This window comes from Bufo gargarizans, chromosome 4, assembly GCF_014858855.1.
Source record: "Bufo gargarizans isolate SCDJY-AF-19 chromosome 4, ASM1485885v1, whole genome shotgun sequence".
NCBI classification, from domain to species: Eukaryota; Metazoa; Chordata; class Amphibia; order Anura; family Bufonidae; genus Bufo; species Bufo gargarizans.
Genome location: NC_058083.1, coordinates 481,654,812 through 481,681,442, shown reverse-complemented (window position 1 = coordinate 481,681,442; position 26,631 = coordinate 481,654,812). Strand labels below are relative to the sequence as shown.

The window sequence follows — 26,631 nt, the reverse complement described above, 5'->3', positions numbered from 1 at the left end:
ACCTTGAGGGGTGTAGTTTATAGAATGGGGTCATTTTTGGGTGGTTTCTATTATGTAAGCCTCGCAAAGTGACTTCAGACCTGAACTCGTCCCTAAAAATTGGGTTTTTGTAAATTTCTGAAAAATTTCAAGATTTGCTTCTAAACTTCTAAGCCTTGTAACATCCCCAAAAAATAAAATATCATTCCCAAAATAATTCAAACATGAAGTAGACATATGGGGAATGTTAAGTCATCACAATTTTTGGGGGTATTACTATGTATTACAGAAGTAGAGAAACTGAAACTTTGAAATTTGCAAATTTTTCCCAATTTTTGGTAAATTTGACTTTTTTTTATGCAAAAAAAAATATTTTTTTAACTTTATTTTACCAGTGTCATGAAGTACAATATGTGACGAAAAAACAATCTCAGAATGGCCTGGATAAGTCAAAGCGTTTTAAAGTTATCAGCACTTAAAGTGACACTGGTCAGATTTTCAAAAAATGGCCTGGTCCTAAGGTGTAAAAAGGCTGTGTCCCTAAGGGGTTAAAGGGCTTCTGTCACCCCACTAAAGTGATTTTTTTTTTTTGGGCTAGTGAAATTAGTTATATTGCGATATATGACAATATAATTGTGTTACTTACTTTGATCCAGCAGTTTCTGAAAAAAACGAAGTTTTATAATATGTAAATTCGGTCTCTACCAGCAAGTAGGGCGGCTACTAGGGCCAGCCGGGATCTCCTCCTCCGGCCAGCCCTGTCGGCATTTCAAAAATCGCGCGCCTGTGTTGATTCGGCGCAGGCGCTCTGAGATGAGGAGGCTCGTCTCCTCAGCACTCCCTCAGTGCGCCTGCGCCGATGACGTCTTCTATTTCGGTGATGTCATCGGAGCAGGCGCACTGAGGGAGTTCTGAGGAGACGAGCCTCCTCATCTCAGAGCGCCTGCTCCGAATCAACACAGGCGCGCGATTTTTGAAATGCCGACAGGGCTGGCCGGAGGAGGAGATCCCGGCTGGCCCTGTCAATCAACACGACGAGGGGGTGGATTTCTGCAGCAGCTACCAGCAAGTAGCCGCCCTACTTGCTGGTAGAGACCGAATTTACATATTATAAAACTTCGTTTTTTGCAGAAACTGCTGGATCAAAGTAAGTAACACAATTATATTGTCATATATCGCAATATAACTAATTTCACTAGCCCAAAAAAAAAAAATCACTTTAGTGGGGTGACAGAAGCCCTTTAACCACCTCCCGACCGCCTAACGCACCGATGCGTCCGGGAGGTGGTTGATTTATTCCTCCTGGACGCATCGGCGCGTCAAATCGCGAGATTTCCTGTGAACGCGCGCACACAGGCGCGCGCGCTCACAGGAACGGAAGGTAAGCGAGTGGATCTCCAGCCTGCCAGCGGCGATCGTTCGCTGGCAGGCTGGAGATCTGATTTTTTTAACCCCTAACAGGTATATTAGACGCTGTTTTGATAACAGCGTCTAATATACCTGCTACCTGGTCCTCTGGTGGTCCCTTTTGTTAGGATCGACCACCAGAGGACTCAGGTAGCTCAGTACAGTCGCACCAAACACCACACTACACTACACCCCCCCCCCGTCACTTATTAACCCCTTATAAACCCCTGATCACCCCATATAAACTCCCTGATCACCCCCCTGTCATTGATCACCCCCCTGTCAGGCTCCGTTCAGACGTCCGTATGATTTTTACGGATCAACGGATACATGGATCGGATCCGCAAAACACATGCGGACGTCTGAATGGAGCCTTACAGGGGGGTGATCAATGACAGGCGGGTGATCACCCATATAGATTCCCTGATCACCCCCTGTCATTGATCACCCCCCTGTCATTGATCACCCCCCTGTCATTGATCACCCCCCTGTAAGGCTCCATTCAGACGTCCGTATGATTTTTACGGATCCATGGATCGGATCCGCAAAACACATGCGGACGTCTGAATGGAGCCTTACAGGGGGGTGATCAATGACAGGCGGGTGATCACCCATATACACTCCCTGATCACCCCCTGTCATTGATCACCCCCCTGTAGGGCTCCATTCAGACGTCCGCATGTGTTTTGGTATCCATGGATCCGTAAAAATCATGCGGACGTCTGAATGGAGCCTTACAGGGGGGTGATCAATGACAGAGGGGTGATCACCCATATACACTCCCTGATCACCCCCTGTCATTGATCACCCCCCTGTAAGGCTCCATTCAGACGTCCGCATGATTTTTACGGATCCATGGATCGGATCCGCAAAACACATGCGGACGTCTGAATGGAGCCTTACAGGGGGGGTGATCATTGACAGGGGGGGTGATCACCCTGATCACCCCCTGTCATTGATAACCCCCCCTGTAAGGCTCCATTCAGACATCCGCATGTGTTTTGCGGATCCGATCCATGTATCCATGGATCCGTAAAAATCATGCGGACGTCTGAATGGAGCCTTACAGGGGGTGATCAATGACAGAGGGGTGATCACCCATATACACTCCCTGATCACCCCCCTGTAAGGCTCCATTCAGACATCCGCATGTGTTTTGCGGATCCGAATCCATGTATCCATGGATCCGTAAAAATCATGCGGACGTCTGAATGGAGCCTTACAGGGGGTGATCAATGACAGAGGGGTGATCACCCATATACACTCCCTGATCACCCCCTGTCATTGATCACCCCCCTGTAAGGCTCCATTCAGACATCCGCATGTGTTTTGCGGATCCGATCCATGTATCCGTAAAAATCATGCGGACGTCTGAATGGAGCCTTACAGGGGGTGATCAATGACAGAGGGGTGATCACCCATATACACTCCCCGATCACCCCCTGTCATTGATCACCCCCCTGTAAGGCTCCATTCAGACATCCGCATGTGTTTTGCGGATCCGATCCATGTATCCATGGATCCGTAAAAATCATGCGGACGTCTGAATGGAGCCTTACAGGGGGAGATCACCCATATACACTCCCTGATCACCCCCTGTCATTGATCACCCCCCTGTAAGGCTCCATTCAGACATCCGCATGTGTTTTGCGGATCCGATCAATGTATCCATGGATCCGTAAAAATCATGCGGACGTCTGAATGGAGCCTTACAGGGGGTGATCAATGACAGAGGGGTGATCACCCATATACACTCCCTGATCACCCCCTGTCATTGATCACCCCCCTGTAAGGCTCCATTCAGACATCCGCATGTGTTTTGCGGATCCGATCCATGTATCCATGGATCCGTAAAAATCATGCGGACGTCTGAATGGAGCCTTACAGGGGGTGATCAATGACAGAGGGGTGATCACCCATATACACTCCCCGATCACCCCCTGTCATTGATCACCCCCCTGTAAGGCTCCATTCAGACATCCGCATGTGTTTTGCGGATCCGATCCATGTATCCATGGATCCGTAAAAATCATGCGGACGTCTGAATGGAGCCTTACAGGGGGAGATCACCCATATACACTCCCTGATCACCCCCTGTCATTGATCACCCCCCTGTAAGGCTCCATTCAGACATCTGCATGTGTTTTGCGGATCCGATCAATGTATCCATGGATCCGTAAAAATCATGCGGACGTCTGAATGGAGCCTTACAGGGGGTGATCAATGACAGAGGGGTGATCACCCATATACACTCCCTGATCACCCCCTGTCATTGATCACCCCCCTGTAAGGCTCCATTCAGACATCCGCATGTGGTTTGCGGATCCGATCCATGTATCCATGGATCCGTAAAAATCATGCGGACGTCTGAATGGAGCCTTACAGGGGGTGATCAATGACAGAGGGGTGATCACCCATATACACTCCCCGATCACCCCCTGTCATTGATCACCCCCCTGTAAGGCTCCATTCAGACATCCGCATGTGTTTTGCGGATCCGATCCATGTATCCATGGATCCGTAAAAATCATGCGGACGTCTGAATGGAGCCTTACAGGGGGTGATCAATGACAGAGGGGTGATCACCCATATACACTCCCTGATCACCCCCTGTCATTGATCACCCCCCTGTAAGGCTCCATTCAGACGTCCGCATGTGTTTTGCGGATCCGATCCATGGATCCGTAAAAATCATACGGACGTCTGAATGGAGCCTTACCAGGGGGGTGATCAATGACAGGGGGGTGATCAGGGAGTCTATATGGGTGATCACCCCCCTGTCATTGATCACCCCCCCCCCCGTAAGGCTCCATTCAGAAATTTTTTTGGCCCAAGTTAGCGGAAATTTTTTGTGTTTTTGTTTTTTCTTACTAAGTCTCATATTCCACTAACTTGTGTCAAAAAATAAAATCTCACATGAACTCACCATACCCCTCACGGAATCCAAATGCGTAACATTTTTAGACATTTATATTCCAGACTTCTTCTCACGCTTTAGGGCCCCTAAAAAGCCAGGGCAGTATAAATACCCCACATGTGACCCCATTTCGGAAAGAAGACACCCCAAGGTATTCCGTGAGGGGCATATTGAGTCCATGAAAGATTGAAATTTTTGTCCTAAGTTAGCGGAAAGTGAGACTTTGTGAGAAAAAAACAAAAAAAATCAATTTCCGCTAACTTATGCAAAAAAAAAAAAAATTTCTATGAACTCGCCAGGCCCCTCATTGAATACCTTGGGGTGTCTTCTTTCCAAAGTGGGGTCACATGTGGGGTATTTATACTGCCCTGGCTTTTTAGGGGCCCGAAAGTGTGAGAAGAAGTCTGGGATCCAAATGTCTAAAAATGCCCTCCTAAAAGGAATTTGGGCACCTTTGCGCATCTAGGCTGCAAAAAAGTGTCACACATCTGGTATCGCCGTACTCAGGAGAAGTTGGGCAATGTGTTTTGGGGTGTCATTTTACATATACCCATGCTGGGTGAGAAAAATATCTTGGTCAAATGCCAACTTTGTATAAAAAAATTTGAAAAGTTGTCTTTTGCCAAGATATTTTTCTCACCCAGCATGGGTATATGTAAAATGACACCCCAAAACACATTCCCCAACTTCTCCTGAGTACGGCGATACCAGATGTGTGACACTTTTTTGCAGCCAAGGTGGGCAAAGGGGCACATATTCCAAAGAGCAACTTTCGGATTTCGCAGGCCATTTTTTACAGATTTTGATTGCAAGGTACTTCTTACACATTTGGGCCCCTAAATTGCCAGGGCAGTATAACTACGCCACAAGTGACCCCATTTTGGAAAGAAGACACCCCAAGGTATTCCGTGAGGGGCACGGCGAGTTCCTAGAATTTTTTATTTTTTGTCACAAGTTAGCGGAAAATTATGATTTTTCTTTTTTTTTCTTTTTTCCTTACAAAGTCTCATATTCCACTAACTTGCGACAAAAAAAAAAAATTCTAGGAACTCGCCATGCCCCTCACGGAATACCTTGGGGTGTCTTCTTTCCAAAATGGGGTCACTTGTGGCGTAGTTATACTGCCCTGGCAATTTAGGGGCCCAAATGTGTGAGAAGAACTTTGCAAATCAAAATGTGTAAAAAATGGCCTGCGAAATCCGAAAGGTGCACTTTGGAATATGTGCCCCTTTGCCCACCTTGGCTGCAAAAAAGTGTCACACATCTGGTATCGCCGTACTCAGGAGAAGTTGGGGAATGTGTTTTGGGGTGTCATTTTACATATACCCATGCTGGGTGAGAAAAATATCTTGGTCAATTGCCAACTTTGTATAAAAAAATGGGAAAAGTTGTCTTTTGCCAAGATATTTCTCTCACCCAGCATGGGTATATGTAAAATGACACCCCAAAACACATTCCCCAGCATTCCACCAAAATTTTTTTTTTTTTATCAAAGACATGTAGAACTATAAATTTCGTGAAAAATTTATATATGGATGTCGTTTTTTTTGCAAAATTTTACAGCTGAAAGTGAAAAATGTCATTTTTTTGCAAAAAAATCGTTACATTTCGATTAATAACAAAAAAAGTTAAAATGTCAGCAGCAATGAAATACCACCAAATGAAAGCTCTATTAGTGAGAAGAAAAGGAGGTAAAATTCATTTGGGTGGTAAGTTGCATGACCGAGCGATAAACGGTGAAAGTAGTGTAGTGCAGAAGTGTAAAAAGTGCTCTGGTCATGAAGGGGGTTTCAGCTAGCGGGGCTGAAGTGGTTAAGGACCGGGCTCATTTTCACCTTCAGGACCAGGCCATTTTTTGCAAATCTGACCAGTGTCACTTTATGTGGCGATAACTTTAAAACGCTTTGACTTATCCAGGCCATTCTGAAATTGTTTTTTCGTCACATATTGTACTTCACGAAACTGGTAAAATGGAGTAAAAAAAATCCTTTTTATTTATAAAAAAATACCAAATTTGCCAAAATGTTTGAAAAATTTGCGAATTTCCAAGTTTCTTTTTCTTTACTTCTATAATACATATTAATATCTACAAAAATAGTTATTACTTTACATTTCCCATGTCTTATTCATGTTAGGATCATTTTGGGAATGACACTTTATTTTTGGTGGACGTTACAAGGCTTAGAAGTTTAGAAGTGAATCTTGAAATTCAGATCTGAAGTCACTTTGTGAAGCTTACATGATAGAAACCACCCAAAAATAACCCCATTCTAGAAACTACACCCCTCAAGGTATTCAAAACCGATTTTACAAACGATGTTAACCCTTTAGGTGTTCCACAAGAATTAATGGAAAATAGAGATACAATTTCAAAATTTTACTTTTTGGGCAGATTTTCCATTTTAATATTTTTTTTTTTCCAGTTACAAAGCAAGGTTTTTGGAAGGCAGATTTTGCTAGACTTTTTTTGGACACCATGTCCCATTTGAAGCCCCCCTGATGCACCCCTAGAGTAGAAACTCCATTAAAGTGACCCCATCTAAGAAACTACACCCCTAAAGGTATTCAAAACTGATATTCAAACGTCGTTAACCCTTTAGGTGTTAAACAAGAGTTGTTGGCAAATAGAGATGAAATTTCAGAATTTCAATTTTTGGGCAAATTTTCAATTTTAATCTATTTTTCCCAGTAACAAAGGAAGGGTTAACAGCCAAACAAAACTCAATATTTATGGCCCTGATTCGGTAGTTTACAGAAACACCCCATATGTGGTCGTAAACTGCTGTACGGGCAGAAGGAATGGAATGCAATACGGTTTTTGGAAGGCAGATTTTGCTAGACAGTTTTTTAGGACAACATGTCCCATTCGAAGCCCCACTGATAAAACTGGCACTTAATAGAAAATGCCTTTTCTTGTCCGCAATTGCGGACAAGAATAGGACATGTTCTATTTTTTCGGAATCAGAATTGCGGACCTGGAAGTGCAGATCTGCAATTCCGGATCTGGGCAGCCCATCATGCTGCCCCATAAATATGAATAAGTCCGCAATTTCATTCAGCAAAATGCGGAACGAAATTGCGGACGTGTGAATGGACCCTTACAGTGCAGCAAGTGAAGTGGCTCAGATATCCCTCATGTCTAAAGCTTACTTGTCTATCTTACCTGTACCCTCTAACACATCTAAATGGAAGATGGATCTTAATTCTACTTTCACTGATGAACAATGGCCACAAGCCTGTTTACATAGTTCTAAAACTTTACATTCTGCTACTCATTTAGAATCCTCTAAAAAAACTCTTATACCGACGGTACTGCACTCCGTATTGTCAAAAATGTATCCCCAATCCTTGGCTATACGCGGAAGTATTGGCGATGTCATGTATCAGTGGGCAACTTACTACATATCTGGTTAAAATATAATTTGATTACACCTCATTATATTCCTTTATAACATTATTCCAATCCTTTCCTTTAATTTTCAGTGGAGGTCCTATGTAGCTCTACTATCCCTGGGTACTGATGATATACGCACTCCACATCTAGTTATTCTAGCTGATATTTTGTCAGTCACCAGATCCTGTATAGCTAAAAACTTTGGATGAGAACATCTGTCCCCACATTGCCTGAGATTACGAGTATAGTTAATTGTAATTGTAAAATGTAATAGTCTCTCAACTCTTTCAGGCGCAGTTAGGAGAAATGGCTGACCTATTCGGGGCTCTCTGGTTAATGTAAGCCATTTCCACTACCAACCTGAACTTTCCTTTTGGGTGATGACACCTAGATATCAAGACATGGAAACACCTATTGATCAAACTTCTTTCTTGCTTATTTCTGCACTCGATTATCGGTGGTCCAGTTGATAGTCAAGTTGTTCTTGTTTCCTTCCTCCCTAACACTGATATGGTATTTACACTGTTGCATAATCAAGCAGGCCTTTTGTGTGAATTAAACTAGTTTTTTTTTTTTTCATTTTATATCCTTTTCTTTTTGGGACCCTAATAACACATCTGTGGTTTCATTTCTCAGGTATGTGACCACTGTATATTTACATTTTGGGTTTTACTTCTTTCTCACGGCCTGATTTGCTCTGCTCCTACTATATTTTGATATGCTATAATGTAAGTGTATTCTCAACTATTTCTGTAATACCTATTTATTTGTTTGTGATGGTAAACTGATAAAATATTTGTTAAAAGAAATCTAGCTACATCTCTCCAGACATTGGAGAATTAAATTGTGAAGGCAATACATATCATATGTATCTCTAGGGCAGGGACGGCCAACCTGAGGCCTTTTGTAAAACTTTAATTTTATTAACTTTATTTTTTTACTTAATTTTTTTGTCCCACTATGGGACAGGGTCTGATCCTTGTTACCCTGTTTCCCCGAAAATAAGACAGTGTCTCATATTAATTTTTGCTCCCAAAGATTCGCTGGGTCTTATTTTCAGGGATGTCTTATTTTTCCATGAAGAAGAATACGGTACACATTTATTGTTGAACAAAAAAATCAGAGTGGGGATCACTTAAAATGGCACAGGGGTATCAGGGTGGGGAGGGGGATCACTTAAAATGACACAGGGGGATCAGAAGGGGGAATCAAAATGGCACAGGAGAATCAGAGGGGGGGATTACCGTACCATTTTAGTACCCCCTTCTGATCCCCCTGTGTCATTTTAAATGATCCCCCTCCCCACCCTAAAACCCATGTGCCATTTTAAGTGATCCCCCTGTCTCATTTTAAATGATCCCCCTCCCCTGTGCCAGGTATTTAGTCCCCCCCCCCCCTTCGCCAGACATCCCCCCACCTTCCATCAGATATTCCCCCCCCCCTGTCACCCCTGTGTGTCCGTGCCAGCCAAGTTGTCAGTCAGCCAGACTCCGTCAGGGCAGAGCGAGCGGAAGAAGGCGGCAGCTTGTCCTTGCGGCGGCGCGGGCTCTCTGATTTAAAGAGACCTTGCACTGCCTGTGCTGCGGCCAATCAGTGAGCTGCGTGGCGGCGCCCATAGGGTCCAGAGGAGTCAGACTCCTTACGGTAGCGTAGCTTCGGGGGCCTTATACTAGGGTGGCTTTATTATCGGGGAGGCCTTATTTTTGGGGGGATGCCTTATATTACAGCGCAAGGCAAAACTAGAAGTAGGTCTTATTTTCGGGGAAACACGGTAACAACGTGTGGCGGACTTATAACATGTTCCAGGACTACAAGAAGTAGCACATTGTTAGTCCATGTTTGCTTTTACATTGAACCCCCTTTTTACACATAGTTTGGAGGTGCTAGTCTAACTTTCCTTTGCATTATGTTACGTCATGGTTTCCACTATCTTAATGGATAACAGTGCTGCATGCTGCTCCCTGTAAGGCCTCATTCACACGACCGTTGTGTGCATGCGCGTCCATTCCGTCATTTTTCACAGTTTAGCGGAGGTCCCATTCATTTCTATGGAGCTGTGAAAAAAAACTGATAGTCCTCCGTTTTTTCTCCACGGCCGTGATTCCAGTCCGTCAAAAAAATATAACCTGTCCTATTCTTGCCAGTGGAAAACGGAGGACGGACCCATTCAAGTCAATGGGTCCGTCAAAAAAAATGGATGCACAACTGGTATGTCATCCGTGTTCGCGTCCGTTTTTTTCTACAAGACCTTGGTGCAATAAAATTACACTTTTCATTAACCTTCCTTTTTTTCCCTGTCAGACAAAAAAAAAAAAAAAGGAAGACACAATGAAACACAACTGAAGCAAAATCGGACACGGACCACTGAAGCCAAATCACTGACAGTGAAAAAACACTGTCGTGTGCATGACCGCTCACACAGTGAGATGTACTGCCCGATAATTATGCATCTATCATCCTGATGAAAGATGCCAATCAGCCGACAAACAGGCATTTGCTTGTTCGTTGACTGAACGATTATACGGGCCAATTATCGCGAACAAGCGATCCAATAAGCCATCTTCCCAATATTAGGCGCCCAAGTTACTTACGTTCCGTCCAGTTGAACTGTGCAGAGTACAATACAAACAACCTCTAAAAGGAGCACAATTTGACAAACTAGATTACCACGACATGCAGAACGTACGACTATACAGTATATGTAATCAGTTCACTGCCAACTCTTCCTCATTTTTTATTCAAAGTGGATCTGTCCTCTGTGAAGTCAGGGATCGGCAGGTGGTATTTGAAGCTTATCTCCACTAATTCTTCTTCCCTAGAAACTAACCAATAACCCCCCACATCTGTAACATTGCAGCAGTACAGAAAAAGTATTGATTCAGAAAAAGCAGCTTTTTAAATAGCCTTAATTCTTACCAACTCCAGCGTTTATTGATTCTGCATCTATTTCCTCAGCCTTTTTCTTTGCCACTTTAGCTAGTGCCCATTCACCCTTATCTAGTGCAAGGTAATGGATGTCCTTTGGAAATAAAGCAAAATAAAAGATTAATCTAAAATGAATCTTGGGCGCACAACAAAGAAGAATTTCAAAGAAAAAGAATCTTTTATTGCCCAGATCACAGAACATAGACAGGTCTGATGAACCCACAGTTACGTTTTAATTTTCTCAATTTTCATTCTTCCGCGATGCAAATGTATCATCTTACGCACACCTTATCTCCAGCCAGGCAATCAAACACATTTCAGGAAGTAAAAAGCATATATTTTACTTGCCAGCTTATGCTGCACTTTCTGACCAACCTATGCCTTTGAAAAGTCAACTGCTGGAATCTGTAATTTTGGACAAAGACACCTTTGAATTAATAGTACATACTGTTCAAAATTATGCCACTTCACAGGCGTTTAATTGAGTCTCCTAATGGAATTGTCAAGGGTTATTTAATATCACAAAACTGCAGTAAATGTACCCAAACTGTTTAACTATATAAACAGTAGATACACCAGCAGTGTGAGAAAGGCAAATATAGCCCTATACATTAGGGAAATGTACATGCAGTGATTAGATTTCTCTCATCAAACTGCCCCTTCTAGAGCTGACAGTCAGCAGACCAAGGCAGTTTTTTGGTCGCCTGCGTCTGCTCTGTCATCCGGTATTCTTCTGACAGATTCTCAGGGCAAATGTGGGTATCTGATTTATCAGTGGGTGCTATGCTCTGTTATAGGTTCACTCTGGTTGTTATAAAATAGCCGTATAGGCAGGCTACTGCCCAACGTACTAGTGTTAGTCACAGCTGCATGTACAGTGAGGAACAGAAGTATCTGAACCCCCTGCGATTTTGCAAGTTCTCCCACTTAGAAATCATGGAGGGTCTGAAATTCACATTGTAGGTGCATTCCTAATCTGAGTGACCGAATAAAAAATAAAAGAAATTGAGGAAATCACATTGTATGATTTAAAAACAATTAATTTGTCTTGCACTGCTGAACATAAGTACTTGAACACCCCAGAAACAGTAAGAATTCTGGCTCTTAAAGACCTGTTACTGTGCCTTTAAAAAGTCCACCTCTACTCCACTCATTAATCTAACTTAGTAGCACCTGTCTGAGCTCTTTAAAGACACCTGTCCACCCCACAGTCAGTCAGACGCCAACTACTACCAAGGGCAAGACCAAAGAGCTGTCAAAAGACACCAGAGACAAAATTGTGGACCTCCATAAGGATGGAAAGGGCTACGGGGCAATTGCTAAGCAGCTTGGTGAAAATAGATCAGCTGTTGGAGCAATTGTTAGAAAATGGAAGAGGCTAAAGATGACTGTCAGTCTCCCCATGCAAGATCTCAACCTTGTGGGGTATCACTGATGATAAGAACGGTGAGGAATAAGCACAGAACTACAAGGGAGGAGCTGGTCAATGACATGAAGAGAGCTGGGACTAGGGGTGGGCGATATGGCCTTAAATCTATATTGCGATATGCGATATATATCGCGATATATTCTATATTTCGGGGGAGTTAACCTTTTTATTTTTTTTTATTTAATAACTTAGGCTCCTTAGCGGCTAGAACCCTCGTCCTATTCACCCTAATAGAGCTCTATTAGGGTGAATAGGACTTCACACTCTCCCTGCTGCCCTGTGCATAGTACACATGGTAACTGATCGGAGCCCCGCGATTACACTGCTGGGGTTCCGATCAGAAGCTGCCACCCTGGGGCCACTGCTACCAATGATTTAATCATGTGGAGGGAGCGCAATATAATACTTAGAAGAGGTGGGAGTAGAAGCGAGGGGCTATGGCCACTGCGCCACCAATGAATATAGTTAATATGCCTGAAAACAAACGTAGCCTGCATGTGCCGGCCATATCCCATACCTGGCCTCTATTACTGCGCGCCATGATCCGCCACAATTAACCCCTCAGGACCTGAGGGTTTAATTGTGGCGGATCACGGTGCGCAGTAATAGAGGCCAGGTATGGAATATGGCTGGCACATGCAGGCTACGTTTGTATTCAGGCATATTAACTATATTCATTGCTGGAGCAGTGGCTACAGTCTCTCCCCTCCCCTCTGTTCTCATTGTGGTGTGGTGGCCACAGTCCCTCCCCTCCTCTCTGTTCTCATTGGTGGCGCAGTGGCCACAGTCCCTTCCCTCCTCCTCCTAGTCTGTTCTCATTGGTGGTCAGCGGCAGCCGCACACACTGGGGAGGGAGGAACTCTCTCCTTCTCCACTGTGCCGGCCCAGGAGAACATGGTGCGTGCCGAGAGTGGCGCATGCCATGTTCTACTGCGATCTGGCGATATAAACAAAATCTCTATGTTTGGCCAATTTTATATTGTTTATATCGCATATCGTCTATATCGCCCACCCCTAGCTGGGACCACAGTTTCAAAGGTCACGGTCGGTAGAACACTACGACGTCATGTTTGCAAATCATGCATTATACGGAAGGTTCCCCTGCTTAAGTCATCACATGTCCAGGCCCGTCTGAAATTTGCTAATGACCATCTGGATGATCCAGAAGGGGAATGGGAGAAAGTCATGTGGTCAGATGAGACCAAAGTAGAACTTTTTGGTCTAAACGTCACTCGTGTTTGGAGGAAAAAGAAGGATGAGTTGGATCCAAGGAACACCATCCCTACTGTGAAGCATGAGGGTGGTAACATCATGCTTTGGGGGTGCTTTTCTGCGAAGGGGACAAGACGACTGCACTGTATTAAGGAGAGGATGAATGGGGCCATTTATTGTGAGATTTTGAGGAACAACCTCCTTCCCTCAGTCAGAGCATTGAAGATGAGTCGTGGCTGGGTCTTCCAACATAACAACGACCCGAAGCACACAGCCAGGATAACCAAGGAGTGTCTCCGTAAGAAGCATATCAAGGTTCTGGAGTAGCCTAGTCTCCAGACCTAAATCCTATAGAACATCTTTGGTGGGAGCTGAAACTCCCTGTTGCTCAGTGACAGCCCCGAAACCTGACAGATTTAGAGGAGATCTGTGTGGAGGAGTGGGCCAAAATCCCAGTTTCGGTGTGTGCAAACCTGGTCAAGAACTACAGGAAAAGTTTGACCTCTATAATTGCAAACAAAAGCTTCTGTACCAAATATTAACACAGATTTTCTCAGGTGTTCAAATACTTATGTTCAGCAGTGCAAGACAAATACATTCTTTAAAAATCATACAATGTGATTTCCTGTTTTTTTATTTTTTTATTCTGTCTCTGCACCTACAATGTGAATTTCAGACCTCTCCATGATTTTTAAGTGGGAGAACTTGCAAAATCGCAGGGGGTTCAAATACTTCTGTTCCTCATTGTATCTATAGATTATCTCATAATATTCTGTATAGAACAGACAAGAAAATAACATTTTGTGAGTGCCTGAAATATTTAAAGGGGTTGTCCTACAAAACATATTCTACAGTTTTCAAACCAGCACTTGGACCTGAAAACTTTTGTAATTGCAGGCAATTAAACATTTAGCATAGTCAGAGATATTCGATCTGTATAGCACCACCTGCTTTTGGCTCTTTTTCTAATTTATCTGTCCACCTCACTGCTGTGGATGCACATACTCAGTTCCATACTTCAACTGCCACCAGCTGAAGGAGGCAGGACACCCCCCTAATTTGCCAGCGTGAAAATTCTAGCAGATCAATTGGAGCTGGTAATAGCTTTGTTAGAAAGAGATTGTCATGAACTATATGATTAGAATTTTTTACATTATTCATGAGATAACCCCCTTAAAAGCCATTGTCTCACCACAGTTAACCACTTTTATACTGAAGCCAATCTGAAGGTCATCTTACTGTCATGGGTCCTGCTCCTGAGACCACCGGCAACCAGTCTGGGGATGGTGCAGCCAGCTAGCCATTTTCTCTGCGGTATCCACCACAAAGAACTGTAGTATTACACGGAGGCTGTCCATATAATGTATGGACGGCCACAATCTACCAGAGTAAGAGCCACTGTTTGTTAGCAGCTCTCTGCTTTGGCACACGTGGGTTTCCAGTGGGGGACACACAGAATAATGTCCACTTTGCCTAACAAGGTATATGGGTAGGAATAGTTTAGATGAGACATCTCTTTTCAAATGGTCACAAAACCTGAAGAGCCACATGTTATTCACAGATACATACCGTAGACTTTAGGTTCAGTGCCACTTTTATGACAACAGTGAACACGTAGCAGTGATTTGGTCACAATGGTGTCAGACCTTTCTACCAGGGAGAGCTGGACAATTCAGCTTATGTTCTAACGATGTGCTGCTGCTATAAATTTCTCTCCCCTCATTCATAGGTTTCCATAACTGCCATTAATTTAAATGTGTAGAAATAGGAAACACTTATTCTTCATAAATTAAGCCAGTAATATTAAAGATGAAGAACCTCATTCATTGCTCTGCCAGATTTATATCAAGCTGACAGCTCAAGGGGAGTGTCTTTTCTGCTGCAGATAAGGGGGCGTGTTCATTCTGGTGCAGCTCTCTCCCTATTACAGCTCAGGGGGCGTGTGCATAGTCTCCCTATCACAATTCAGGAGGCAGTTGAAGGATGAACCTGAGCATGTGTGGCCTTCTCAGTGAGCTGGACAATGGGAAAAAACAAACAGCAGGTGGCGCTATACAGATACATTTTATTGAATAACTTAGTGGCTATACTAAATATTTAATTACATGCAATTACAAAGGTATTCAGATCTAGGTGCAGGTTTGAAAACTGTAAAATATTTTATTAGATGGCCACGTATTCGCTGAGGATCAGGATCAGCGCCGATGGACAATAAACATTTACATCGGCCGTTGTTTGCTTTGTCCTATTACACTGGTTAATACAAAGTGATGTCACCGCCAGTTCTGTGAGAAGGTCTGTTAGACGTTCTTCTCTACCTCTTGCATGACGTTCTTTGTTTTGGTTTCACTTTGTCATCTCCTTTCCTTCTCCCAGCTGTCACCTATTTACACTAATTGTCTCCCTTTATATTCCCTCCCATACTGCCTCACTTTGCGGTTTATACTTCTTCCTGGATGAGTTGTTCACTTCTGGATGCTGCTTCTGCTGATTCCTCAGATAAGTCTGTTTCCATTATTTGTGTTTCCTTGCTGCTTGATTCTAGGTGACCCTGACTTTGTCCGTATTAAGTGCAGGGAGCCGGTGGTCGTGTCCCCTCACTATTATAGGGTTTTCAGGTGTCACATAGTATCAGGTACGTGGGCATGCAATCGTCTACCATAAAGACCTTTGCATGGGCATAGCAGTCAGGGAGAGCTCTAGGGGTTTCATAAGGCTCACCCATATGCTCCTTAGTTTGGGATCAAGCCAGTTGGATGTTTATTTATAAGTTCCAGCTTTCTGCAACACCATCCGTGACAAGTGAATGTGGAGGAAACAATTTCTACCACAATGGTTCCCCCTCATTCAGTTCTATGGATTATCTACAGCACACCCCTGATTACACAAAGAGATGTGCCGCCAATAATCCTAATGAAAGAGGCAAATCAGCCGACAAACAAGTGTTTGCTGGTTTATCGGCTGATCATCAGCAGAATTATACAGGTCAATTATCAGGAATGATTGTTCCAAATTATTGGCCCAAAAATGGTTCGGTCTAATAGGGCCTTAAGGGGCTAATTCTACAAAGGACATTAATGATAGGTGATAAATATCTGATTGCTGGGAGCCACACCACTGGGACCCTCTCTGGTTCAAAGATCATTAGCGATCATCATGCAGTGTAATATTGCTGCTGATTGCCCGATGAACGAGCAAACACTCGTTCATGGGCCAATTGTGATTTTTAAGCACGCTTAAAAATTATTATTTGGCGGCGGCAGATCAAATTACGATCTGTCTGGGGGGACAAGCGATGGCATAACAATCGCTCCTCCCCATGCTGTGGAAGAGATCGGTGTATGTAATAGCAGCAATCTCCTCCGCCAGATAGCAGGTGATTGCCGGGAGAGAACGCTTCCCTGCCAACAATCGCTTGCTCAATCGGCCTGTGTAATACAGGCTTAAGTTTGAACAGAAGGTAATCAAGTAGGCCCGCTGTCACGACATTCATTGTCTATGGACGAAGGGGAAAAGCTGAATACAGAACTTGGCTGTTTCCTTCACCCCCACCACTCCATTGGATCACAACCACGGGTAGGAAAAATGGGGGGGCTCGGGATCCTCTTTCTTCTAATGACTGTTTACATGGGGAGGTGTCCTGCCAAGAAATGATGATATTAATGTCCACATAAAAGACGAGATCAGCGGCAAACAAGCGTTCTTATGTTTCTCAGCGGACAAGTTTACATAGAGCAATGATCATGATCGAGAGCTCACTCTTGCCATCATTTCCTCTGTGAATGGGTGTTTACTGAGCAGTTACATGCCTAATATGCTGTTGCAGGTCATTCTGTAATTACTGTTTGCCTATATGATACACATTTGCAGCTCACTTCTGAGAAAAAACTATTCAGGAAGCCTATTGAAAGGATATCTACTGTATCTAGTGATAAAAAAAATGACTTCTGTAATTACATAAGGACAAATCAGTTTGGTTCACAATGCTTCTTTCAAGTAATTATTGAATTGTTTTTAAACCCTCCAAATTAAAGTCTTCCTGGTGCAACACATCTATCATTCTGAATGGGATCAATCTGGCAGGTCAAGTTACTTTATAGGATAAACACTATTAGCATCTACTGTTAAAATCTCCGTTAAAGAGTCCATAATATGTTCATTATGTAAAAAAAGGAAAGCAAACACAACTATGAAAAGAATTTGCAAAGGTTTTCTACCCATTGTTATGTAGACATCCATACAAATAGCTGCATGGCAGTAACATGCTGGGTAAGAAGCAATAGCTGTATTTGCTTTGACTACCTGACCTTGCTGAGACATTGTGGATAAGGCTCTTCTGAAACAAAAAACTCACATGGTGCTTTAAGAAAAGCCATTTAAGGCATGGATAATTTGACTTTTGTAGCTAATTTAGTGGGAGGCACAAAGAGTGGACGAAGTGTAAAACCTCTTGAAGTCCATGTCACATCATTGTTCTTCTATAATGCACTGGCAGAGGCGTTTATAATTTGTCACTTTAATGGTGATCTACAAGACACACAGGGTGCAATCTACATTAAAACCCAAGGCTGAAGACAAACATCCTATAAAGACTAAAGCTGGCCATACACATTATACTCCTGTCGGCCAAATGCTTTTTTGGCCGACAGCTATCTCTCCGATTGTCCCATACAAATACATGCTCAACTAAGGATGCATATGTAGTGAATGGGGAGAAGAGACAAAGCTACTGCCAGGCTCCCTGAGGACAAAAGGACCAGGCATCTGAAATCTAATGTGCCTGATCTTTAGCATCTGCAGGCCACCCAATAAAGGAGATGATCAGCGGGTTCAGTCTGCATTAGATAAGGGTTCATTTACACATCTGCAAAATGGGTCCGCATCTGTTTCACAATTTTGCGGAACGGTGAGGACCCATTAATTTTCAATGGGGCTGCAAAAGAAGCAGACAGCACACCGTGTGCTGCCCGCATCCACAGCTCCGTTCCGCGGCCCCGCAAAAAAAATAGAACATGTCCTATTATTGTCCGCAGCCACGGACAAGAAAAGGCATTTCTATTACAGTGCCAGCCATTTGCGGTCGTGTGAATGGACCATTAGGGTAAAGATTTTCTGTCCAAGAAACAAACAGAAAACAATTCTCTAAGAGTGTTTCTACTAATACTTAAAGACCATAGATTAGTACAAGAGACGTTACAGGAGTATACAAATTTTATTCTGAAATGATTAATTCATTAATATTGTTCGACACTGCTCGGTCCTGAAAATTGAGGAAACAGCTCCAGGTACAACAGGGTTAAAATGAAGAGGGTGTTGATCCACTGTGTCTACTGAACAGTTTTGGCTAGGCCTACTCCTGAGGGTGTTGTTAAGGTACACCCTGGTTTTCCCCCTTTCACCCCCTACGGGGATCTGAACTTTACTACGGGGGCCACCAAGCCGCTACGTCTAGAAGAAGTCTCTGTACAGATGGTGTTGACCCAGGTGGACCAAGAGACACTTGGTACAAGGGCAAGTATGGTCATTGGAGAAGTTGAGGCCAGGAGAGGCAGAGTTTGTGCAGTATGGCAGTCAAGAAATAGGTCAGGGAAGGCGACACATTGTCAATATAGCAATCAGGCAGTGGTCAGGACAGGCAGCAGAGTGTCAGTCTGGTAAACAGGCAGAGGTCGGGAACGGGGGAACGGGAGAACAGAACAATGTAATAATGCAAGACTAGACAAGCTAGCAACCTAAAGCTCAGGCACAGAAAACTGCCACTGGATAGGGACATTTTAGCCTCTGTGTGCACTAGTCCTTTAAGAGCGAGGGAGAGAGCACCCTAAAGAAACATACAGCATGAAGCAGGGTTGTGCAATACACTTTTACTAAACTTTTTTTTAGTAAATAGCTAGAAATACGCAGTGTGATTATAAATTTATAATTATGATAATGTGAATCAACCAAATTATCACAGTGATAAACAATATTACATAATAAAAGGAAATGTGTTGCCAAAAGCACGCCTATACATTTAGAAACCTCTGTCATTGACCCACATTAAAAAAAATACACAGCACGGTATACTCTATTACGGGATCCTCTTGTAAAGTTTACAAAAATGCAGTCCAATGTACAGTATGTCAGGCAAACATGGGTACATCAGTGTAAGCATTGGGAAATGCTCCCAGCGTATACACTGAATGCACATCACAAACAAACAAGATAGAAAAGAAAAGAAAACTATAAAAAAGCAAAAATTAATCATACATGGAATATATTTAGGAGTATTAACCCCTTAGTGACCAGCCTGTTTTTCTTTCTTTTTTCATCATCGCGTTCCAAGAGCTATAACTTTTATATTTTTCTGTCTATATAGCTTTATGATGGCTTGTTTTTTGCAGGACAAGTTGTAGTTTTTAATGGCGCCATTTTGGGGTACACATAACTTTCCGATTAACTTTTATTAACTCTTTCTGGGAGGGAGATGGGAAAAACAGCAATACTGCCACTGTGTTTTTATAAATTTTACAGCCTTCATTTTTCGATATAAATAACATACCGTATTTTTTGCCCCATAAGACGCACCTAGGTTTTAGAGGAGAATAATAAGACATTTTTTTTTTCCATTAGGTCTCAGGTCAGACCAGCAGTCAGAACCCCAATGTTAATCAGACCTCAGCTCACAGCCCCTATCAGACCCCCAATATGTTAATGAGACCCCAGTAAGACCTCAGATCAGACCCCAATCAGACCTCAGATAAGAGCCCCATGCCTCTCATCAGCCCCCATTGCCTGTTAGCATTCCACATGCCACAGAAAACGTAAAATAAAAAACCCACTCACCGCCCGCGCTCAGTCTTCCTCCTCCTCCATCTGCTGTGCTGTGAACTGGCGCACACAGCGTGAGGTCACAGCGCGCCCTCACACTGTGCACAGCCTTTACAGCCGAGGACCAGGAAGCGGTGAGTACAGAGCCTTCACTGTTTCCCGGTCCTCCGGTACTAATTAGCACTTCCATAATAGAAGCGCTCATTAGTATTCGCCCCCATAAGATGCAGGGGCATTTTTCCCCCCCTTTCCCCCGTCTTTTGAGGCAAAAAATACGCTAATATCTTTATTCTCTGGGTCAGTACGATAACAATGATACCAAACACAATAATTTTTTTACGTTCTACTGTTTTTTTTTGCTAAAAAAAACCCCTTTCTTTAATAGAAAAAAATGTTTTTGCATTGCCGCTTCGCAAGATCTATAACTTTTATTTTTCTTTCTATGGAGTTGTGTGAGGGCATGATTTTTGCGGGATGACTTGTATTTTTCATTTTGGAGTAAATGGCGCTTTTTGATCGCTTGTTATTATGTTTTTTTCAGTGGCAACTAAGAATAAATTAGCAATTCTGTGTATTTAAAAAAAAAATAATGTTTACGGCGTTCACCGTAATGTTTACGGCGTTCAGCATTTTGATTGCTTTTAAAATGCAATGCACTATCCCTATAGTGTATTGCATTTTAATTGCAATGCCATTCTAACATTGACCAGCAGGCTGCGCCAGAGAGGTGCAGCCTGCTGGAAATTACTGAAGGCTGGTCTGGGGCCTACATAAGACCCCTGCCAGCCTTCACACACATCGGCACACGCGATCGCATTTGCGGCGTGCCAATGGGAAACAGAGGGAGTCCGCTCCCTCTGTTAGCACTTTACATGCCGCAGGCAATGGTGCCCGCCACATGTAAAGTGTTAAACAGCCTGGATCGGCACTCCTGACGGCCCCGGCTGCTAGAGCAGGGCTGCGGCTCTCATGTGAGAGCCGGGTCCCCGCTCCCCGGAGGACCCATGCAGCGCTTAGACTGGCCTAAGGCCCCTTAGTGACCGCTGCAAAATAGCATATGGGTGGTCACTAAGGGGTTAAAGATCTTCAAAAAAGTTACGGAAAGATAGTGTAAACTATTTTAAGAGAAGGAAAACCTAAACTATTACAGAATTTGAATAACTATATTTACTACATTCACCAGATCTCTGCCAGGCATACATTCATAAACCTGTAGGGTTCTGCAAATATGAGGTGTAAAAACTGAAACATGTCTACCCACAGATGGGTGCCTGGACTTACATGGTAGGGATACTAACAGCATTAAAAAACTATAAAAAAAACAGTCGGTACAGCTCACACATTGATAATACATCTCCAGGAACGTTGGTATCTCGATATGTAAGAAAGGTTAACGGACTGCTTGTAGGACCACAAGATATGTAAAAAGTCCAGAAACAAGTGTTAAAATCTAAATCCTTTTATTTCTTTGAATCAGGGGCGTACTGGGAACTTAGTGGCCCTAGAAAAAAAAAAAAAAGTGGCCCCATGTTGTGGGCGGGTCCAAACTGACAGAAGACAGGGCAACAGAAGTAGGCGGGGCCACCAATAAGGCTGTGCAGCAGAAAATACTGTCCAAGCAGCACCAAATAGCACAGTGCAGCACAAGATGCTGCCACCCTTGCCACAGTATTCAACTGTATCACCATCCAGTTGTATTCAGGAGAGCAGCTGCTCCCCAGGTGCATTAGTATCTGCCGCTCATGAATTAATGTTGAGAACATTAGATCGTTATGTACCTGACTGGCGGCTATGTACCGGAACGGCAGGGTCGATGGCCTGTCCGCCCCCAGACTTTATGCAAATTGTACACGTTTTAAGGAACATCGGCTCTTCCTCAAAGTCATTAGTAGTCGACATAGCTGTAAACATGTATATTTTAACCTTGTACTCCTGGACTATTCACACATCATCTTTATACTCAGTAAACAGGCGTATACACAGTTTTCTTCCATTTAGAGAATCAAAAAATACACCATACAGCTTAAAAGTCCATTAATATAACAGGAAAAATAATGTAAAATTTACCATGAACAGATCCCGTGCACCAATATCTACTGCGAGCAGAAAAGCTTTTTCAAATCGCTGATGCCTGAAACAGAAGGTAAAAACAATTACTGACTATGCCTAATTAGTATAATAACTTGCATCAAAAATAGGTTAGATAAAAAGGTATTAAAAGGGTTCTTCACTCTGTCATTGCTGTGGATCTGGAAGCTGTTACCTCTAGTAATCCTCTGAACAATGGGATCCCTATGCTCGGTAAAGGGTTGGACCTCTCTTACAGTCATGGTAACACATAAAAAGTCTTAGTTTCCCTAGTAATCAAGGGATTCCCATGTTCTGCCATTTTGAACTGTAGAAATACCTGAAGGGAGAAGCTGGCCAGAGTAGAAGGTGTCTGGTAAGCACCCAGACGAAGGAAGTTATTATTATGAGCATCAATACCAGATCATGGAAGAGTAAGTAGATAAGGGAGGGAGGGCGGAAAAGCAGAAGGAAGGGAACATAGGAAGAACTTGTAGTTAAAGGTAGTTTTCCAATATTTTGCAAAATTAGGCAAGGAGAAGGGGACTCCCGCTCGGCCTGTACTGATGACGTCGCATTCACTGTTAAGGCTAGTTTTACACTTCAGTTTATAGTTCTCTGCCTGAGCTCTCTGGATCTGGAATTGTCAGATGTTACCAAAATGCCTGCCAGCCCCATTGACTATAATATTTGCTGGGCAGTGGCTGGATCTCTATCAGATGCCCGTATGGTTAATGGGGCTGGCGAGCATTTTGGTAAGGTCCGGCTAGGCTGGATCCAGAGAGCTCTGGAGGCTGTTCTCTGCTGGAACTACAAACAGAAGTGTGAAAGAAGCCTAATAGGTTCTCTTTGGAAGGGGATGGGGGAAGTCTGATAAGTGGAGAAAGAGGCATTTTCTCTAATAAAATATATCAGAACGTTTCTTATCTTCGCTTGTACTAATTATTTATGGAAAGCCATTTATAATGTGTGTTGCATGGCAATGAATACAAGTGCTAATTTCCAAGAGGTTTAAAACAATTAATCAGATTAGTACTGTATAAGGTGATTCCATAAAGTGATTTGAATGAGCTAAATGTAATCATTCTTAGACTTGGGTTGCTGTAGGCTATTTGTGTTACTGCTCCTCACCTTTAGATCATCATTAATAACTTTCACTTTAGAAACTTTTCATTCATGAGAGATTAAAACCACATTGGCAACAACAATACAGCACACACATTTCTTCTTCTATGGTTATTATTATTCATCTTGGTTAGGAAATGCAGATACTGTCACAATCTTACACTGTGGCGGAAGAAATGTGAAAATCACATTTACTATCTAGGGACTCGTTATTTAAGAAATAATCACATGGCTACACACGCAGCTCAATAATTTATATTATCAAACGGGCTGATTGAACCTTGACCAGAAAAGTTGGCAAACCACCAGCCTGTACATCTCATAATGAAAGTAAATTAACAGTACCCAAAAAAGAAAGAGGTGCCAGACACTCCATGGAAGACGTTATGGTACAGCAGTAAAATTAATTATTCTTGTTCTAATAGTGTCCCAAACCGGGCAGATGAGCACGCGCACAGCCGCTCCATTCAGTCTATGGTACTCACGTGGACAGCACGGAGGTCCCACAGTCAAGAGGACAAGACCTACTTTTCTAGACTACGAATCTTTGGCCCTGGCAGAAGTGACCGCTCGCATATATAGACACTGGGGGTCATTTATTATCCAGAAATACGCCTTATTAGGCATATTTCTGGTGCAGATTGCATCAAAAAGGTTATTTGTGCCACAATCTGCAACTTTTCCCAGCTCACTGCAGGTCTAAAAAAGTGGACGTGGGCGAGAAAGGGGACGTGCCGGCAGGCCCATCTCATGTATCATTTTCTACACCTGTTTCAGATGTAGAAAATGGTCTAAATGTAAGTCAGCAAGGAAGTTATGTAGAGGCCTGTGGTTCCACCACCAGATATAGGGGTTATTAAAGGATAACTGTCAGCTACTTTCACATATGCGTTTGGTGCGGACCCGTCTTGTATCTGCACAGACGGATCTGCACCGATAATAGGAAGACAGAGGGGCGGTCCTTCACACAGCACGCCTGCATTAGGCTTCAGAGTGAGGAGGCGTGTCTCTCAGTAAGGCTACTTTCACACTAGCGTTCGGGCGGATCCGTTCTGAACGGATCCGCTCATAATAATGCAGACGGAGGCTCCGTTCAGAACGGATCCGTCTGCATTATATTAGCTAAAAAAAGCTAAGTGTGAAAATAGCCTCGGACGGATCCGTCCAGACTTTCAATGTAAAGTCAATGGGGGACGGATCCGCCTGAAGATTGAGCCACAGGGTGACATCTTCAAACGGATCCGTCCCCATTGACTTACATTGTAAGTCTGGGCGGATCCGCACGCCTCCGCACGGCCAGGCGGACACCCGAACGCTGCAAGCAGCGTTCAGCTGTCCGCCTGTCCGTGCGGAGGCGAGCGGAGCGGAGGCTGAACGCCGCCAGACTGATGCAGTCTGAGCGGATCCGCTCCATTCAGACTGCATCAGGGCTGGACGGCTGCGTTCGGGTCCGCTCGTGAGCCCCTTCAAACGGAGCTCACGAACGGACCAGCGAACGCTAGTGTGAAAGCAGCCTTATCCAATCTAATTGGCTGCCAGGAAGCTGCTGGCTGCAGCAAGTTTGTATGTGACCTGAGGGAATGCAGTTTTGGCCTCAGAGGAGCCATCTTGAGAAGATCCTCATAATGTAGGATTGAAAACAGCCGTAACTAAGGGGAAAACACAAGGAAAACAGTGGTAAGTGAAGAAACTACAGATTGATTTATGCATAATGCTGCTGCAGCAGTAACATATATACTAAAATTGATTTTTTGATGAAAATATGACAGTTATCCTTTAACCTCTTAAGGACACAGGGCATACAGGTACGCCCAGTGTAGTTCCGATCACCGCCGTGTGGCAGGCAGTGATCAGAACAAGGTGCCTGCTGTAATCATTGAGCAGGCACCTTGGTACAATGCCCAGGGTGGTCCTGTGCATGGTACAATGCCCAGGGGGATCGCTTCTGATTGGCTGGCTGGGCAGGTGAGCGGCGATTTGAATTGCTGGAGCTCCTCTCCCCGCTCATACACGTCCGTGGAGCGGGGAGAGAGAGGAGCCTCCGGCTGCAGAGCCCATAATGTAAGTTTTTTGTGTCATCAGGCACAAAACAGCATATTGGGGACAGTGAGGTAGGGAGAGGTAGATTAGGCAGGGATACATTTTTGGGGGCACATACACACTCTCCACTTTCCACGCACATACACACTCCCCTATGGTCCGCCAGATGTTCTCGGCCGAGGAGGCATACGCCCAGCTTGCCTCCGACTCCAAGAGCCCCAGTGAGGACGAGGATGACCCCACTTTCCTCTTGTCATCCGCGTCCTCCTGATCATCTAGCGATGATGAGCCCCCAAGGCCGCTGCAAGGGGACCACCATGTCAGGGACCCTGTGGCCCACACTAGTGCAAGCAGCCCTAAGGCTCGTACTAGTTTTCTGGCCCACCAGATAAGTTCACGTGAGACCCCTACCAGTGAACTTGTCTGGTGTACCCCAGAGGATTTTGAGCACGTGATTCCTGATTTTGTTGGCCAAGCAGGAATCCAGATTCCCACAGTGGGCTTCACTGAATATGACTATTTTAGCGTTTTTTTCAGTGACCACTTTGTGAATCTGATGGTGGAGCAGACGAACCTGTACGCCCAACAGTTCAATACCCGGGCTCCTTTTTGGCTAGGGCTGGTGGCTGGACTCCGGTCAGTGCAGCCAAGATGAGGACGTTTTGGGGCCCTGTGCTGCACGTGGGCCTAGTAAAAAAAAACAGTGTCAGGCATTACTGGAGTGGGGACGTCCTAGACCAGACCCCACTCCTCTGTATGGCCATGACACGTACCCAGTTTGAGGCCATTCGGAAATGCCTGCATTATGCAGCATGCCCCCCCAAGGTGATCCTGCCTATGACCGTCTGTACAAAATCAGGCCGGTCATCGATCATTTCGGTGCCAAATTTTTGGAGGCCTATGTATCTGGAAGGGAAGTCGTGGTTAATGAGTCTCACATTGCTTTCAGGGGAGACTCATTTTCTGCCAGTATGTTCCCTCTAAGCAGGCGAGGTATGGCTGTACAAACTTTGTGAGAGTACCTCAGGGTACACTTACAAGTTTAGTGTGTACGAGGGGCGAGATTCCCGTATTCAACCCCCAGAATGTCCCTCCACCCTGAGTGTTAGCGGGAAACTTGTGTGGGACCTTATGCACAAACTGCTGGATAACTTTTATACTAGTATCCCCTTGTTCCAGTCCCTCGCCGCCAGATCCACGTCCGCTTGTGGGACCGTGCAGAAAAATCAACACGGCCTCCCTACCTACCCCATCCAGGTACCTATCCCCAGGGGTGAGGCCCTTACCAGTGGAAACTTGATGCTGGTCAGATATAAGGACAAAAGG

At 44.0% G+C, this 26,631-nt stretch overlaps 1 protein-coding gene across 3 annotated transcripts in view; it reads right to left on the bottom strand.

Moving 5' to 3' along the window:
- LOC122934711 (WD repeat containing planar cell polarity effector) overlaps positions 1-26,631 on the bottom strand; it is a 404,198-nt gene that overhangs the window by 136,549 nt on the left and 241,018 nt on the right. For all 3 annotated transcript variants that reach the window (XM_044290369.1, XM_044290370.1, XM_044290368.1), the window contains exons 13-14: positions 22,141-22,204; positions 10,614-10,716 (exon numbers count right to left, since the gene is read on the bottom strand). In XM_044290369.1, the coding sequence (XP_044146304.1) occupies positions 10,614-10,716; positions 22,141-22,204 (167 nt within the window). The remainder of the gene's footprint in view (positions 1-10,613; positions 10,717-22,140; positions 22,205-26,631) is intronic.